Here is a 17,886-nt window from a genome sequence, read left to right as displayed (position 1 = left end):
TTCTTAATACAAAGGATCAATTATTGTTGGATTTAGTCAACTCCCAAGTATCAGAGGCTGCGAGGGGTACCTAGGTGCACTATATTTGCCCCTAATTCTGTACACTTCTGCCCCTATCCTGAGGGTGGTACATCAAGGACTCCTTCTAATTCTCCTATTGGCTGCTCCCTAGCTACCCTCATACCCTCCCTCATTCCTGGGGTGACCTATTACAGAATGATCCTCACACCAGCTTCACCTATTGGGGGTTAGTAAATCGTGGCCCTACCAAAACAAAACGACATTGGGTACAACCCTTACATTTGTCCATACCTTCTCTAGGCGGACCTAAGAAAGTGAATTTTCTCGGTACAGGGGGGACTTCAGCTCTTACTAACTTGCCACCTATGGTATGGCCCTTACGATATGACATCATAGGAGCTTGTTGAAATGTTTTAATTGTAGGGTATGAATCCCTTAATAAGTACCAATGTTTCCGAAGAATAGATTGAAGCCGACCACTCTGTGCATGATACTGAGAAACAACCGTCATCCTTTGTGTAGTTTTGTCTTTATTGGGTTGACTCATCCCTTTATTGCTATTTACCTTATGTAGCCCACTTATTATTCGGTTGTGGCGCTACCTGCTGAATTACTCTGGTTGGCGCTTCCAGGAGTCCTGAGCCCCGCTTACTATGGGGGAAGCAGGGACTTCTCTGTTAAATGGCGTGCCTCCACCCAGGGCTCTGTTATGGGAGAACTACAACTCCCTCCCTGGGACTTGATACTTTGGTGTAGTGCTGCCTGAGACCTCACACAAGCCCCCAAAGGGAATCCCCTCCCTGGGGCATTCACTTACTGGCAGGTAGGTGCTCCTTGAGGCAGACACGATGAACACACAGTTGTGATGAAACAGTTGGTTGTTTATTAGGCAGGACCTCTCCAGGAGTGGCAATACAAACACAGTGCAGGGGACACTCTCCTTCTTTAAACCTTTAGAGTACCTACCCCTGTTGGGCATCTTATCGGTACTCCCGCCAGGATGATCCCTTTTAGATGTCCTCCCCGGTACTACACGCCAAGAGACCCTCTCTAAGGGCTCTCCCCGGTACTCACGCCAAGACAGACCACCTCCAGGACTCATCCCCGGTACTCACGACTAAGTACCCTCAGAGTAGTACCCCTTCTAGCGGCAGCCTAACCACCTACCTAGACTCTTGGGTCCCTACACTCCAGCTGATGTACTGCTGGGGGAGCCTACTCCCTCTACCACTCCTGGAGGGGCTATTTCTGCCCATTCTACTTGTGCCCTAACTACATCTCACTCCTAGAGTGATCTAACACATGGAAACTACTAACTACTCACAGGGGAGCTCCTCTCTCTAGAGGCTCCCAAACTAAGATGGCTCCCAGCACATGGCTGTTTCCCTTATATGGGCCTGCACCACCCTGTGGCCATAACCCGAACTGCGGGGATACTCCCCATTAACTATAGATATACCAGGCTATACCCATTGTACCTTAACCATTACCCTCCCAGGGACCTATCCTAGGGGTATACATCCTGTGGGGCCCATTTTAGCAAACCCCTACACTTAGAAAGACCTTCCCGAAGTACATGTTTGGGATAACCCCTGCTAGTTAATTTCTTATCCATTTTGTTCAGATCCTCTTTAACGATAACCGGGTCATTGGCTATTCTACAGACCCGTGAAAATTGGCTAATAGGGATAGACTTTTTGACCGATACCGGATGAAAGCTATCAAACCTCAACAACTGATTCCGATCAGTAGGTTTTGTATAAATACGTGTGAGAAATTTTTGTTCACTTTTGTTAACCTCAACAACCAGAAAAACTATTTTGTGGGTATCTGCTGTCATTGTAAATTTAATATCTGGATGGGCCCTATTTATCTGATCACAGAAGACGGACAGGGACTCCAGGTCACCCCGCCATAGGAGGAACACGTCATCGATATACCTCCACCACGCAAGACAATGCTTAGCGAAAAGTACATTTCAATAGACATATTCCTCCTCAAACCAACTCATGAACGAATTGGCATAGGCTGGGGCGACCTTGGAGCCCATGGCCGTCCCCCGTATCTGCAGATAAAACCTGTCCCGAAATGTAAAGAAATTTTTGTACAAAATAAAAGTAAGAATATCCACAAAAAAATTAATCTCCATTTCAGTATATTGTCCACATTTTATCAGAAGCATCTTTACCGCCATAATCCCTTCAATATGAGGTATAGACGTATATAGACTGGCAACATCCAAAGTTACCAGCCATACCTCATCCGCCAATTCACTTACATTAGATAATTTCTGTAAAAAATCGTGAGTATCTCGTATATATGAACGTGTCTTCTGAACTAAAGGACTGAGTATCTTATCCAGGACCTCAGCTATATTGCTGGTAAGTGAGCCCACCCCAGCCACTATAGGTCTACCTGGTGGATTAATGGGGTCCTTATGTATTTTAGGAAGTACATAAATTACAGGTATAATAGGAAAGTCTATCCACATATATTGTGATGTTGACATGGTGATAATATTGGATAATACTGCATCCTTTAGTACAGGGGTGTCGAACTCAATCAGAGAAGGGGCCAAAATCTAAAATCCAGCCTAAATCGCGGGCCGAATGGTTTACTGAACCCCCATACAAAGTACCCCCAATTGCCCCCATAAACAGTGCCCCCAAAAATAAGTACCCCCAATTGCCTCATCATACACAGTACCCCCCCATAGACAGTAGCCCCCACACACAGTGCCCCCAATTGCCTCATACACAGTACCCCTCCATAGACAGTAGCCCCCACACACAGTGCCCCCAATTGCCCCCATAGAAAGTACCCCCAATTGCCCCCATAAACAGTGCCCCCAATTGCCCCCATAAACAGTACCCTCCATAGACAGTAGCCCCCACACAAAGTGCCCCCAATTGCCTCATACACAGTACCCCCCATAGACAGTAGCCCCCACACACAGTGCCCCCAATTGCCTCATACACAGTACCCCCCATAGACAGTAGCCCCCACACACAGTGCCCCCATACAAAGTACCCCCAATTGCCCCCATAAACAGTGCCCCCAAAAATAAGTACCCCCAATTGCCTCATCATACACAGTACCCCCCATAGACAGTAGCCAGCCCGCACACACAGAGCCCCCACAGAAAGTACCCCCAACAGACCAGTGATGTCGGCGGCTCCTTCTCTCTTATGCCGCGGCAACAGGCACTACTATAAGGTTGCGCCTCGTCGCTGACGTGTGACATCATACGCACGGGTGCAACCTTATAAAAGGGCCTGTTGCCGCGGCATAAGAGAGAAGGAGCCGCTGGCGCTGACAAAGACTTGGTATGTTTTTGCGCAGAGTGCGTGCAGTGATGACAGCGCGGTGCGGGCCACGTTGCAAGGCCTGGCGGGCCGGATTTTGCCCTTTTGGCCTTGTGTTTGACATGTATGCTTTAGTAATTGACTCAAGGGATGAGAACATATTTTTGCCGCTTTATAGGTCCCTGGTAAGGCCTCACCTTGAGTATGGGGGGCAGTAACAGTGAGTATGGGGGGCAGTGACAGTGAGTATGGGGGGCAGTTACAGTGAGTATGGGGGGCAGTTACAGTGAGTATGGGGGGCAGTAACAGTGAGTATGGGGGGCAGTAACAGTGAGTATGGGGGGCAGTAACAGTGAGTATGGGGGGCAGTGACAGTGAGTATGGGGGGCAGTAACAGTGAGTATGGGGGGCAGTAACAGTGAGTATGGGGGGCAGTAACAGTGAGTATGGGGGGCAGTAACAGTGAGTATGGGGGCAGTGACAGTGAGTATGGGGGGCAGTAACAGTGAGTATGGGGGGCAGTAACAGTGAGTATGGGGGGGCAGTAACAGTGAGTATGGGGGGCAGTTTTGGGCTCCAGTCCTTAAGAAGGATATTAATGAGCTGGAGAGAGTGCAGAGACTGCAACTAAACTGATAAAGGGGATGGAAGGGTTAAACTATGAGGTTAGACTGTCGAGGTTGGGGTTGTTTTCTCTGGAAAAGAGGTGCTTGCGAGGGGACATGATTACTCTGTACAAGTACATTAGAGGGGATTATAGGCAGTTGGGGGATGTTCTTTTTTCCCATAAAAACAATCAGCGCACCAGAGGTCACCCCTATAGATTAGAGGAACGGAGCTTCCATTTGAAGCAGCGTAGGTGGTTCCTCACGGTGAGGGCAGTGAGGGGGTTGGGGAATGCCCTGCCGGGGGATGTTGGGTAGGGGGTTCCTCACGGTGAGGGCAGTGAGGGGGTTGGGGAATGCCCTGCCGGGGGATGTTGGGTAGGGGGTTCCTCACGGTGAGGGCAGTGAGGGGGTTGGGGAATGCCCTTCCTAGTGATGGGGTAATGGCAGACTCTGTTAATGCCTTTAAGAGGGGCCTGGATGAGTTCTTGATCAATCAGAATATCCAAGGCTATTGTGATACTAATATCTACAGTTAGTATTACTGGTTGTATATATATAGTTTATGTATGTGAGTGTATAGATTGGTTAGTATAGGTTGTGTGCTGGGTTTACTCGGATGGGTTGAACTTGATGGACAATGGTCTTTTTTCAACCCTATGTAACTATGTAACTATGTAACTATGTAAACTCCCGTTTAAAGAATTCCGTTGGATCACCTCTTAATGGGATATAAACTTCAAGATCCCCCAATTGACGTTCAATTTCGGCAATATATTTGTTCGTGTCCATAACAACTATCGCCCCTCCCTTATCTGAGGGTTTGATAGTTATATTGGACATCGATTTAAGTTCGGTTTTTGTCTCAATTTCAGCTTTAGACATGTTATATGGGCCTTTATGGGCACTGTGTTCAATCTCAGACTTTTTGAATGTACATCTCTACTGCCGGATATGTTGTAGGGGGGGACAAAATGACTACGTGATCTTAGGCCAACCTTACTAATATCAAAACCACATTCAATATTTTCAGCTTCATTATATGATATATTATGAGAAAAATGCACCTTAAGTCTTAATGCTCGAAAAAAAAACGATACAAATCCACGTGTAACTGAAAAGAGTCAAATTGTGATGTAGGACAAAAATGTAACCCCCGTTCTAACGCCTGTATTTGTAATGGCGTTAGCTCAACTGAAGAAAGGTTAAATACTATCTGTTGCGAACTTTCCGTTGCGGTTGTTGTCTCCGATCCTTCCGCCGTGACTTCCCGATTTCTTCTGGAGCATTTCCTGCCTCCTCGCCTAATCCGCTTTCTCCGGACACTAAAAAAGGTGGAGAGGACATTTCTCGCTTTTCCATCCTATCTCCATTACTGTATCCCGAAGTATCACGTGTTCTATAAGGGCTGCGTGTGTTCCACTCACGCCCACGGGTGAACTTTGTCCAATTGTATACCATACCCCACTCATAATCCAAAGCATCTCTATCAAACTTTTGCTTCTTACGTGAAGAGATATCATTTTTAAACAATTCAATGTTTTTCACCATTTTTTGTGGAAACTCAGCAAGATCATCGGGTTGCATAACGGATTTCATGGTATTTTGTAGCTCATCTAACTGGGATTCGATATCTTTAAGTTCCTGCTTGATAAATTCAATATTTAGAGCCATAACATCACGGGAACATTTGTTAATAATACCCATAAATTTGGTTTTAAAGTCCTCATTATTGATGAATAAGGTGGGCTGCAGGTTTACTCGTAGTCCCCTTGGTACAATGATACAATTATATATTGTTCCTACACAGGCTGCTGGGGGGCAGCAAAGGTTAATATTTCTCTCTCCATCTCTCTGTAGGTTCCGTTATCCAGAACGGGCGCCATGGCAAAGTCACAGAAAGCTACAGGTAAATGTTGTTCTTGCTGAAAACTAAGGATGCGCTGAAGTCATTATTTGTGGGTTCAGGCGAACCCCCCCCATATCCTTCCTGAAATATTCGGGCCTTATACCCCCCCCAGGAGCCTCCTCCGGCCGCGTCCCCCACAGGAGCCCACCCCTAACCCCTTCCGTAGGGGCCCCTGTCTGATGTCCTCCCCTAATCACACGTATGTGAAACGCGTCAGGGGAGGACACCGGAGGCCAGAGGAAGCAGCAATTGGGTCGGGTCTGGGCTGCTGGGGCCCCCCAGGGCCACGAGGGCCCAGTCTGACCCTCTACATGCCCCACACAGGGGCCCGTCCCTCCCCCTTAGCAAAGTAGATGCAATTGGGGGAGGAAGGCCAACTGGGATTAGTCCGAGCCTGGTCCTGACAACTAATAACAAGAAGGGGCAGGGTCAGAATGGGGGGGTGCAGGGTTGGACTGGGGGGTGCAGGGTTGGACTGGGGGGTGCAGGGCCCACCGTGGTTGCCTGTGGATGCCCCACTGAGCCTCCCTAACTTCCAACAGGGGCCCAACTGAGCCTCCCTAACTCCCCGCTGAGCCTCCCTAACTCTCCACAGGGGCCCCACTGAGCCTCCCTAACCCCCCTCTGAGCCTCCCTAACCCCCTGCTGAGCCTCCTTAACTCTCCACAGGGGCCCCACTGAGCCTCCCTAACCCCCCTCTGAGCCTCCCTAACTCTCCACAGGGGCCCCGCTGAGCCTCCCTATCCCCCCGCTGAGCCTCCCTAACTCTCCACAGGGGCCCCGCTGAGCCTCCCTAACTCCCCGCTGAGCCTCCCTAACTCTCCACAGGGGCCCAACTGAGCCTCCCTAACCCCCCGCTGAGCCTCCCTAACTCTCCACAGGGGCCCCACTGAGCCTCCCTAACCCCCCACTGAGCCTCCCTAACTCTCCACAGGGGCCCCGCTGAGCCTCCCTATCCCCCCACTGAGCCTCCCTAACTCTCCACAGGGGCCCCGCTGAGCCTCCCTATCCCCCCGCTGAGCCTCCCTAACTCTCCACAGGGGCCCCGATGAGCCCCCCTAACCCCCCGCAGGGGCCCCGCTGAGCCTCCCTAACCCCCCCGCAGGAGCCCGGCTGAGCCTCCATAAATCACAGGGGCCCAGCTGAGCCTCCCTAACCCCCCGCAAAGACCCCCACGGGTCAGTCTGGGCTGCTAGGGGGCCCACTAGGGCCAAGGCCCACTGTGTTTTTTGCCCAGTCCGACCCTGAGAGGGGTAAATATTACAATTTTTCTTGTGGTTGGGATAAGGGCAAGTGATGAATGAATCTGCCCCATTTTGCTTTGTGGCTACTGCCCACTTTTTTTGACACGCACTTTTGCCGCGACCACACCTTTTTCATGAGGCCACTCCCCTTTTGCAAAATTTTGCTGCAAAACATTTGCGGGTCCGTCAAAAAAGGCTTGCGGTGAAACTTTGGTGGAACTTTATCATAACAATGCGCCAATGGCGAGATGCGGAATTCTGCTGCAAATCCACGCCATCACTAGTAAAGGTAGTTTTAAAGGGTAACTCGCCCAAATAGGAAAGGGTTTTTACCAGTTAAATATAATTTGCTCTCGCCATCAAATAGCAAAACGTGCGTCGGCTCCGGGATCGCTAATGTGGCGCTACAAGGCCATGGGGCCGCCCTACAGGTTCCCGTAGTTCTGGGCTTACAATATCCCTAAATACAATGATCTCTCGCTATAAGGATTTACTAACTATTCTTCCCTTTCTGTTGCCTTTATTCCCATCCAGCGGCTCTGATCGCTATGGTGCTATTGGCCCAGATGGCTCCCTGCAGGGTAAGATCATTTCTTTTATATTAATAGTTACCGTAAGTGCACACCCCATACACTAGATAAGGTTGGAGACGATTCTCATTGGGTTGAAAGCGAATCTTTCCTGGAGCGAAGCAATAAATATCCGATACAGTCTCCCATGTGACTAAGCAGGGTTAAAATTCCCTCCCGTAGTTTTGAATATTCTCATTTTTTAATAATAATTATCACCTTTCCTATTCTCGCTACTGATATATTCACAAATCGGGGAATAGTCTTTGCATGTGAAGCAATCAGTTCCCCGTTTGCCTAAATATACAGTATTATGATTACATTAACATGTTATACTTTGCAAATAAATATCGAAATATATTTTATTATATAACACAAGAGGGAAAGAGATGGGACATGGGGAAGAAGGGGTCAGAATGGGCTAACAGTGGCCACAAATTGTCTGATCCATCAACTCACTGACAATATATACTGCCTAACTGCTAGTTGATCCAGAGGAAGGTGAAAACCCCCCAACTTGCCCACCACTTGCAGGACTGTACTTGGACCGGGCTCAGCGAGGCCCCTGCAGGGGGGTTAGGGAGGCTCAGCGGGGCCCCTGTGGAGAGTTAGGGAGTTTCAGTGGGGGGTTAGGGAGGCTCAGTGGAGCCCCTGTGGAGAGTTAGGGAGACTCAGTTAGGGAGGCTCAGCGAGGCCCCTGCGGGGGGGGTTAGGGAGGCTCAGCAGGGGGTTAGGGAGGCTCAGCCGGGCCTCTGTGGAGAGTTAGGGTGGTTCAGTGGGGGGTTAGGGAGGCTCAGTGGGGCCCCTGTGGAGAGTTAGGGAGACTCAGTTAGGGAGGCTCAGCGAGGCCCCTGCGGTGGGGTTAGGGAGGCTCAGCGGGGGGTTAGGGAGGCTCAGCGGGGGGGTTAGGGAGGCTCAGTGGGGGGTTAGGGAGGCTCAGTGGGGCCCCTGTGGAGAGTTAGGGAGGCTCAGCGGGGCTCCTGCAGGGGGTTAGGGGAGTGTTAATAAGTGCAACACTTGCACCCATGTTATTGCAACCAATAAGTCTTGCATTATAGCTGTTTATTTGTTTACAAATTTAGTAATAAGTTCCTCAACCTAACTTTTTTCATGGGTGCAACCAAGACACTCTTGCTGTGAGTCGCCGACAGATTTGCCCTGCTCTAATTGGCTGATTGCAGCAAAGGCTTATACTGCTCTGTCTATCTATTCACAGGCTCAGTTATCCTTAATAACAGGACTGGCGAAGTCAGGGGCAGCTAAAGGTAAAGTAAAACAGGGTCATTTCCTATTTAATCCTATGAGAAACGTGAAAACTACCCATACTGGTCAGGGTCGGACTTGGCCGGCAATGGGCCCCAAAGGACCCCGGCCTGCAGGTTGCACTCTCCTGAATGTATACCCCCCCGGGGGAGGGTTTGAGGACCATGGTGGGGGTCCCTTGGGGGGATACGGGGCCCCTGGGGTGACAACCCCCCAATCTGACCCTGCTGGTTATATCACATAGGTGGGTGGGTAAAGCCATCTCTGGGAAGTCCTCTACTTGCTGCTGCCCGGGGCTTATTTATTGGGGGGGGGGGTGGGATAGGCCTATTTATAGGGTCAAAATTGCAAAAGTCCGCAGCGCAACATATTTGTTGTGCACAAATTTTTTTATATTAATATATATATTAATGCACACTTACCCCCTTTTATTCATTAATCAGAAGGGGGGGGCATTTCCCAACATTCTCATTTTAGCGGGTTCAGAGGTTTTTCGAAACCATAATTAAACCCATTTTTCCCTAAAACCATGAATGCCGGGCAAAGGGAGATTAGCCAATGGGAAAAGCCCAGCTGCCCATAGTTACATAGTAACATAGTAAGTTGGGTTGAAAAAAGACACATGTCCATCACGTTCAACCATAATACCTATATATAACCTGCCTAACTGCCAGTTGGCCCAGAGGAAGGCAAAAACCCCATCTGAAGCCTCTCTAATTTGCCCCAGAGGGGAAAAAATTCCTTCCTGACCCCAAGATGGCAATCGGACCAGTCCCTGGACTTAATGGGCCCCTTAGTCTTTTTACAATTGCATTGTGGGAATTGTTTTTCCCCCGAGGTCACCGTCATTTTCTGTTTCTGTAGAAGACACTTTGGAGTCAGTTGTCAACTATATCAAGCGCGTGGCTAAGGATGAAGATGTGAGGGAAATGTTCAAAAATGCCGCGAAGGCAGGAGGCGTGGCCTTTGCTACGGCGCTGCTGTTTGGTCCAGCGGGATTGAACTTAGGTAACGGGCAGTTCTTATGGAAGGGCTCTCTTTCTTTGTATTTAGTGTATGTGATTGGCCAATAGCAGCCAATTAGTCTTACATTAGACTTGTGCTATTGGGTAATCCTAAATAGAAAACTGCCATTTTAGGTACTAAGGGCCGCCCCCTGGGATCATAGGAGTCACAGTGCACACAAACAAGCCAAGGCACACATACATGCTAGGCCCCATCAGCCAATGAATGGACAGAGTTCTGCCTTTTGCTTCCACACTACTTCCTGGTACAGTTACAGCTACTTCCTGTCAGCTGATCTCTGAGGGAGCACACAGCCCATCACAAAATGGCGGCTCAAGGGAAAGGAAGTAAAAGGGCAATATTTACCAATATATATGGCGAGATTCTTTAATAGGCCACTTAACATAATATAAACTGTAGGATCCCTGCCTCTCCCGCCGCAGAAAGTCCGGGGCCCCAAAAGGGCGTCGGTGAACCCCGGGATCGGCAGGGCTCTCCTGCTCTACCTAAGTGGTTATTCCAGGCAATTACCGGGCTCCTAAGCATACAGACTGTAACACTAAGGGGCAGGGGCGGGCCAAGCCGACCTAAGCAACCTGGTCGGCCAACTCCGCCCACCTCCCTGCCCCCCCAAATGGCGCATGCGCGCCAAAGCACAGGAGGAGGTGCAGGGGGCGGTGCGATTCGATCAGTCATTGCCTCCACCGCTAATCATTAGCACCACCCCGCTGTACCTCCTCCTGTGCTTTGGCGCGCCATTGGGGGGGGGGGGCACTGCAATTCGATCCGTCATTGCCTCCACCACTAATGACAAGCGGCGGAGGCAATGACAAAGTAGCACTAGGGGTAGGCAGGAGAGGCTGCCTGGTGCCCCCCAATCACTGCGCCCTAGGCAGCTGCCTCTTCTGCCTACCCCTAGTTCCGGCCCTGCTAAGGGGCACACTTACTAATCCACGAATCCGAATCCCGAATGGGAAAAAATCGGATCGGAAACGAAAATTTTGCGGCTTTTTCATCGCCGTCGTTTTTGTTCCCGTATTTTGCGCGATTTTTCCATCGCCGTCACGACTTTATCGTATTCTGTGCGACTTTTTCGCCGCCGTCGCAATTTTTTGCGTATTGAGCCATTGTAAATGGGGGAAAAACCAATCCGCTTTTTTTGCGACGGCGACGCAAAAGTTGTGTAAAATATACGATCAAGTCGTAACGGCGATGAAAAAAAACGCGGGACATATGTAAAAGTCGCGACGGCGACGGAAAAAGTCGCAAAAATACCGATCATTGCGAACAAAACGCGTTTGGACGCCCCTAAGTCTACTTTTCAGGTGCAATTTGTCCAAAAAACAAAAGACCCCCCCCCACAACCCATATATTTGAGGAAGAGAAAGTTTACCTGAATTGTAATGGTTCTTTATAGTAAAGCAAGTCTATGGCTGATAGCTGTTCCAACGCCTGATGAAGGCTGGATCCTATTTGGGATTGGAGAGGTCTTTGGTCCCATTCTTCATTGTAGATTTTATTATAATATCCAGCTTGTTTGCCCCCAGCAGTGCAGATTTGTGGCCATTGCCACAGCTCCAGAAGGTGGCGCTGTTGTAACAAAATGCATTCATATTGACAGTTTTTTAACCCTTAATAACCCTTTATAACATGCAGAACTATTGTCTCTCGTGTCTGTGCTATAAATGTACCGTATCTCTGTCTCTAGGGGCCACGTTGGGCGGATACGTACTGTCCAGTGAAACGGCCAAGTCTCTTCTTGGGATGGTCATGTCCCCTGAACAAGAAAAGGAGGTGAAGAAGAAGATTGATGCAGCAGTGGAAGGGTTGGGGTGGGTTATGTTTGTTAAAAAATGGGTTCTAGGCTGATGGCTGATATAGAGAATAAAGAACCCCCTTGTCATAAATACGCCTGGGTTCCTTATTACATTTTATATTTAATATTATAAAAGGTATAACAGTGCGTATATACACAGTGGTACAAATAGGGGATACAAAATAAGTACAAACAGTTTTGTAAAATAAAAGGGAAAAACATAAAAGTCCTAAACTGTACCGAGCCGAGTCCTACTAGCCCTGGGGGCAAACCCCGGTCCCATACAGACTAAACATCACTACTGTGTGACCTGCCCCTGCCCAGATATTCCTACTGACCAACCCAGTGCCCAAAGCCAGTCCTGTTTGGACTCGTATGAAAGGCCGTATTAACTGAAACATATACTCAGGTTTTGGTACCGCTAGTATAAATGGTATGGGTTCTGGGACAATAAATGTGTGTGAGTTTGGGTTATGGTGTGACCTCCACATCACCAATGATGGGTATGTATATTATATAGTGAATAAAGTGCCCCCTATTGTAACATATTGGGATATTATAAGGCACAGAGGGGTTCCTTATAATATATAGTGAATAAAGTACCCCCTATTGTAACATATAGGGATATTATAAGCCCCCGAGGAGTTCCTTATAATATATAGTGAATAAAGTACCCCCTATTGTAACATATAGGGATATTATAAGTCCCAGAGGAGTTCCTTATAATATATAGTGAATAAAGTACCCCCTATTGTAACATATAGGGATATTATAAGTCCCAGAGGAGTTCCTTATAATATATAGTGAATAAAGTACCCCCTATTGTAACATATTGGGATATTATAAGGCACAGAGGGGTTCCTTATAATATATAGTGAATAAAGTGCCCCCTATTGTAACATATTGGGATATTATAAGGCACAGAGGAGTTCCTTATAATATATAGTGAATAAAGTGCCCCCTATTGTAACATATATGGATATTATAAGTCCCCGAGGAGTTCCTTATAATATATAGTGAATAAAGTGCCCCCTATTGTAACGTATAGGGATATTATAAGTCCCCGAGGAGTTCCTTATAATATATAGTGAATAAAGTGCCCCCTATTGTAACATATAGGGATATTATAAGCCCCGAGGAGTTCTTTATAATATATAGTGAAAAAAGTACCCCCTATTGTAACATATAGGGATATTATAAGTCCCAGAGGGGTTCCGTATAATATATAGTGAATAAAGTACCCCCTATTGTAACATATAGGGATATTATAAGCCCCCGAGGAGTTCCTTATAATATATAGTGAATAAAGTACCCCCTATTGTAACATATAGGGATATTATAAGTCCCCGAGGGGTTCCTTATAATATATAGTGAATAAAGTACCCCCTATTGTAATATATAGGGATATTATAAGGCACAGAGGGGTTCCTTATAATATATAGTGAATAAAGTGCCCCCTATTGTAACTTATAGGGATATTATAAGGCACAGAGGAGTTCCTTATAATATATAGTGAATAAAGTGCCCCCTATTGTAACATATAGGGATATTATAAGGCACAGAGGGGTTCCTTATAATATATAGTGAATAAAGTGCCCCCTATTGTAACATATAGGGATATTATAAGTCACAGAGGAGTTCCTTATAATATATAGTGAATAAAGTACCCCCTATTGTAACATATAGGGATATTATAAGCCCCCGAGGAGTTCCTTATAATATATAGTGAATAAAGTACCCCCTATTGTAACATATAGGGATATTATAAGCCCCCGAGGAGTTCCTTATAACAGCGTTTTTCAACCACTGTTGACTGGTGTGCCGTAGGCAGGGCCGCAATTTTTACTTTCAAAGGGGGCCCCTTTAATAAAATCCGGGCCCTGTCATTGGTTGCGCCCCATGTGTACGGGTGACGTCAGTACGCACGGGGCGCAACGTTATAAAAGGGCCTGTGTGCGGTCGCGTGTAGGCAGAAGTGCAGAGGCGGCGCGCCTGAGGGATACGAAGATGCTGCTGAAGCCACCGGAGAAGCCGCCGAAGAGCAGAAGTAAAATGCTGCTGGGCACCAATGTATTAGGGGGGGCCACGTGGCACACTGACTTATGGGGGCACTGCTGCTGGGCACCAATGTACTAGGGGGGCACTGCTCTTGGCACCAATGTACTAGGGGGGCACTGCTCTTGGCACCAATGTACTAGGGGGGCACTGCTCTTGGCACCAATGTACTAGGGGGGCACTGCTCTTGGCACCAATGTACTAGGGGGGCACTGCTCTTGGCACCAATGTACTAGGGGGCACTGCTCTTGGCACCAATGTACTAGGGGGGCACTGCTGCTGGGCACCAATATACTAGGGGGGCACTGCTCTTGGCACCAATGTACTAGGGGGGCACTGCTCTTGGCACCAATGTACTAGGGGGGCACTGCTGCTGGGCACCAATATACTAGGGGGGCACTGCTCTTGGCACCAATGTACTAGGGGGGCACTGCTGCTGGGCACCAATGTACTAGGGGGGCACTGCTCTTGGCACCAATGTACTAGGGGGGCACTGCTCTTGGCACCAATGTACTAGGGGGGCACTGCTCTTGGCACCAATGTACTAGGGGGGCACTGCTGCTGGGCACCAATATACTAGGGGGGCACTGCTCTTGGCACCAATGTACTAGGGGGGCACTGCTCTTGGCACCAATGTACTAGGGGGGCACTGCTCTTGGCACCAATGTACTAGGGGGGCACTGCTCTTGGCACCAATGTACTAGGGGGGCACTGCTCTTGGCACCAATGTACTAGGGGGGCACTGCTGCTGGGCACCAATATACTAGGGGGGCACTGCTCTTGGCACCAATGTACTAGGGGGGCACTGCTCTTGGCACCAATGTACTAGGGGGGCACTGCTGCTGGGCACCAATATACTAGGGGGGCACTGCTCTTGGCACCAATGTACTAGGGGGGCACTGCTGCTGGGCACCAATGTACTAGGGGGGCACTGCTCTTGGCACCAATGTACTAGGGGGGCACTGCTCTTGGCACCAATGTACTAGGGGGGCACTGCTCTTGGCACCAATGTACTAGGGGGGCACTGCTGCTGGGCACCAATATACTAGGGGGGCACTGCTCTTGGCACCAATGTACTAGGGGGGCACTGCTCTTGGCACCAATGTACTAGGGGGGCACTGCTCTTGGCACCAATGTACTAGGGGGGCACTGCTGCTGGGCACCAATATACTAGGGGGGCACTGCTCTTGGCACCAATGTACTAGGGGGGCACTGCTGCTGGGCACCAATGTACTAGGGGGGCACTGCTCTTGGCACCAATGTACTAGGGGGGCACTGCTGCTGGGCACCAATGTACTAGGGGGGCACTGCTCTTGGCACCAATGTACTAGGGGGGCACTGCTGCTGGGCACCAATGTACTAGGGGGGCACTGCTCTTGGCACCAATGTACTAGGGGGGCACTGCTGCTGGGCACCAATGTACTAGGGGGGCACTGCTCTTGGCACCAATATACTAGGGGGGCACTGCTGCTGGGCACCAATGTACTAGGGGGGCACTGCTCTTGGCACCAATGTACTAGGGGGGCACTGCTCTTGGCACCAATGTACTAGGGGGGCACTGCTGCTGGGCACCAATGTACTAGGGGGGCACTGCTGCTGGGCACCAATGTACTAGGGGGGCACTGCTCTTAGCACCAATGTACTAGGGGGGCACTGCTGCTGGGCACCAATGTACTGGGGGGCACTGCTGCTGGGCACAGAGTTACATTTTTTAACATTTTCTAATGGTGGTGTGCCTCGTGATTTTTTTCATGAAACAAGTGTGCCTTTGCCCAAAAAAGGTTGAAAAACACTGCCTTATAATATATAGTGAATAAAGTGCCCCCTATTGTAACATATAGGGATATTATAAGGCACAGAGGGGTTCCTTATAATATATAGTGAATAAAGTGCCCCCTATTGTAACATATAGGGATATTATAAGCCCCCGAGGGGTTCCTTATAATATATAGTGAATAAAGTGCCCCCTATTGTAACATATAGGGATATTATAAGCCCCCGAGGAGTTCCTTATAATATTTAGTGAATAAAGTACCCCCTATTGTAACATATAGGGATATTATAAGTCCCCGAGGAGTTCCTTATAATATATAGTGAATAAAGTACCCCCTATTGTAACATATAGGGATATTATAAGGCACAGAGGAGTTCCTTATAATATATAGTGAATAAAGTGCCCCCTATTGTAACATATAGGGATATTATAAGGCAGAGAGGGGTTCCTTATAATAAATAGTGAATAAAGTACCCCCTATTGTAATATATAGGGATATTATAAGCCCCCGAGGAGTTCCTTATAATATATAGTGAATAAAGTACCCCCTATTGTAACATATAGGGATATTATAAGTCACAGAGGGGTTCCTTATAATATATAGTGAATAAAGTACCCCCTATTGTAATATATAGGGATATTATAAGTCCCCGAGGAGTTCCTTATAATATATAGTGAATAAAGTGCCCCCTATTGTAACATATAGGGATATTATAAGGCACAGAGGAGTTCCTTATAATATATAGTGAATAAAGTGCCCCCTATTGTAACATATAGGGATATTATAAGGCAGAGAGGGGTTCCTTATAATATATAGTGAATAAAGTACCCCCTATTGTAATATATAGGGATATTATAAGCCCCCGAGGAGTTCCTTATGATATATAGTGAATAAAGTACCCCCTATTGTAACATATAGGGATATTATAAGCCCCCGAGGAGTTACTTATAATATTTAGTGAATAAAGTACCCCCTATTGTAACATATAGGGATATTATAAGCCCCCGAGGAGTTCCTTATGATATATAGTGAATAAAGTACCCCCTATTGTAACATATAGGGATATTATAAGCCCCCGAGGAGTTCCTTATAATATATAGTGAATAAAGTGCCCCCTATTGTAACATATAGGGATATTATAAGGCACAGAGGAGTTCCTTATAATATATAGTGAATAAAGTGCCCCCTATTGTAACATATAGGGATATTATAAGCCCCCGAGGAGTTCCTTATAATATATAGTGAATAAAGTGCCCCCTATTGTAACATATAGGGATATTATAAGGCACAGAGGAGTTCCTTATAATATATAGTGAATAAAGTGCCCCCTATTGTAACATATAGGGATATTATAAGCCCCCGAGGAGTTCCTTATAATATATAGTGAATAAAGTGCCCCCTATTGTAACATATAGGGATATTATAAGGCACAGAGGAGTTCCTTATAATATATAGTGAATAAAGTGCCCCCTATTGTAACATATAGGGATATTATAAGGCACAGAGGAGTTCCTTATAATATATAGTGAATAAAGTACCCCCTATTGTAACATATAGGGATATTATAAGGCACAGAGGAGTTCCTTATAATATATAGTGAATAAAGTACCCCCTATTGCTCATTTAACAGTTTTCATCAGAAGGTTTAATCATTGATCCTGTAATTAATATAAAATAATATTGATAAAAGTTAACCCCTTTCCTTCTCCTTTAAAATTGATACGTACTGGCACATTATATCTTTTCCCCCTAAATGGGGGTCAGGGGAGACCAAAAGCTTTTTTTCATTTTATGTGATAGTTAAGATCATTTATATTCCAATGTTCTAAAATGATATGTTGGCATTAACCATTCATTTAACCATGAAATAAACCCAATAGGGCTGTTCTGCCCCAATAAGGGGTAATTATATCTTAGTTGGGATCAAGTACAGGTACTGTTTTATTATTACAGAGAAAAGGGAATCATTTAACCATTAAATAAACCCAATAGGGCTGTTCTGCCCCAATAAGGGGTAATTATATCTTAGTTGGGATCAAGTACAGGTACTGTTTTATTATTACAGAGAAAAGGGAATCATTTAACCATGAAATAAACCCAATAGGGCTGTTCTGCCCCAATAAGGGGTAATTATATCTTAGTTGGGATCAAGTACAGGTACTGTTTTATTATTACAGAGAAAAGGGAATCATTTAACCATGAAATAAACCCAATAGGGCTGTTCTGCCCCAATAAGGGGTAATTATATCTTAGTTGGGATCAAGTACAGGTACTGTTTTATTATTACAGAGAAAAGGGAATCATTTAACCATGAAATAA

General features: G+C 47.1%; 1 protein-coding gene across 1 annotated transcript in view; it reads left to right on the top strand.

Moving 5' to 3' along the window:
* LOC100488697 overlaps positions 1-11,828 on the top strand; it is a 14,405-nt gene extending 2,577 nt beyond the window's left edge. The window contains exons 2-6 of the mRNA XM_002942813.3: positions 5,792-5,840; positions 7,619-7,665; positions 8,870-8,918; positions 9,781-9,924; positions 11,630-11,828. Coding sequence (XP_002942859.1) covers positions 5,816-5,840; positions 7,619-7,665; positions 8,870-8,918; positions 9,781-9,924; positions 11,630-11,790 — 426 coding nt within the window. The 5' untranslated portion in view covers positions 5,792-5,815 and the 3' untranslated portion in view covers positions 11,791-11,828. The remainder of the gene's footprint in view (positions 1-5,791; positions 5,841-7,618; positions 7,666-8,869; positions 8,919-9,780; positions 9,925-11,629) is intronic.
* The last annotated feature ends 6,058 nt before the right edge of the window (positions 11,829-17,886 follow it).

Source organism: Xenopus tropicalis, chromosome 8 (genome assembly GCF_000004195.4).
Source record: "Xenopus tropicalis strain Nigerian chromosome 8, UCB_Xtro_10.0, whole genome shotgun sequence".
In the NCBI taxonomy this organism is placed as follows: domain Eukaryota; kingdom Metazoa; phylum Chordata; class Amphibia; order Anura; family Pipidae; genus Xenopus; species Xenopus tropicalis.
Note: the sequence above shows the minus strand (reverse complement) of the source record. Positions and strands in the feature narration are given on the sequence as shown.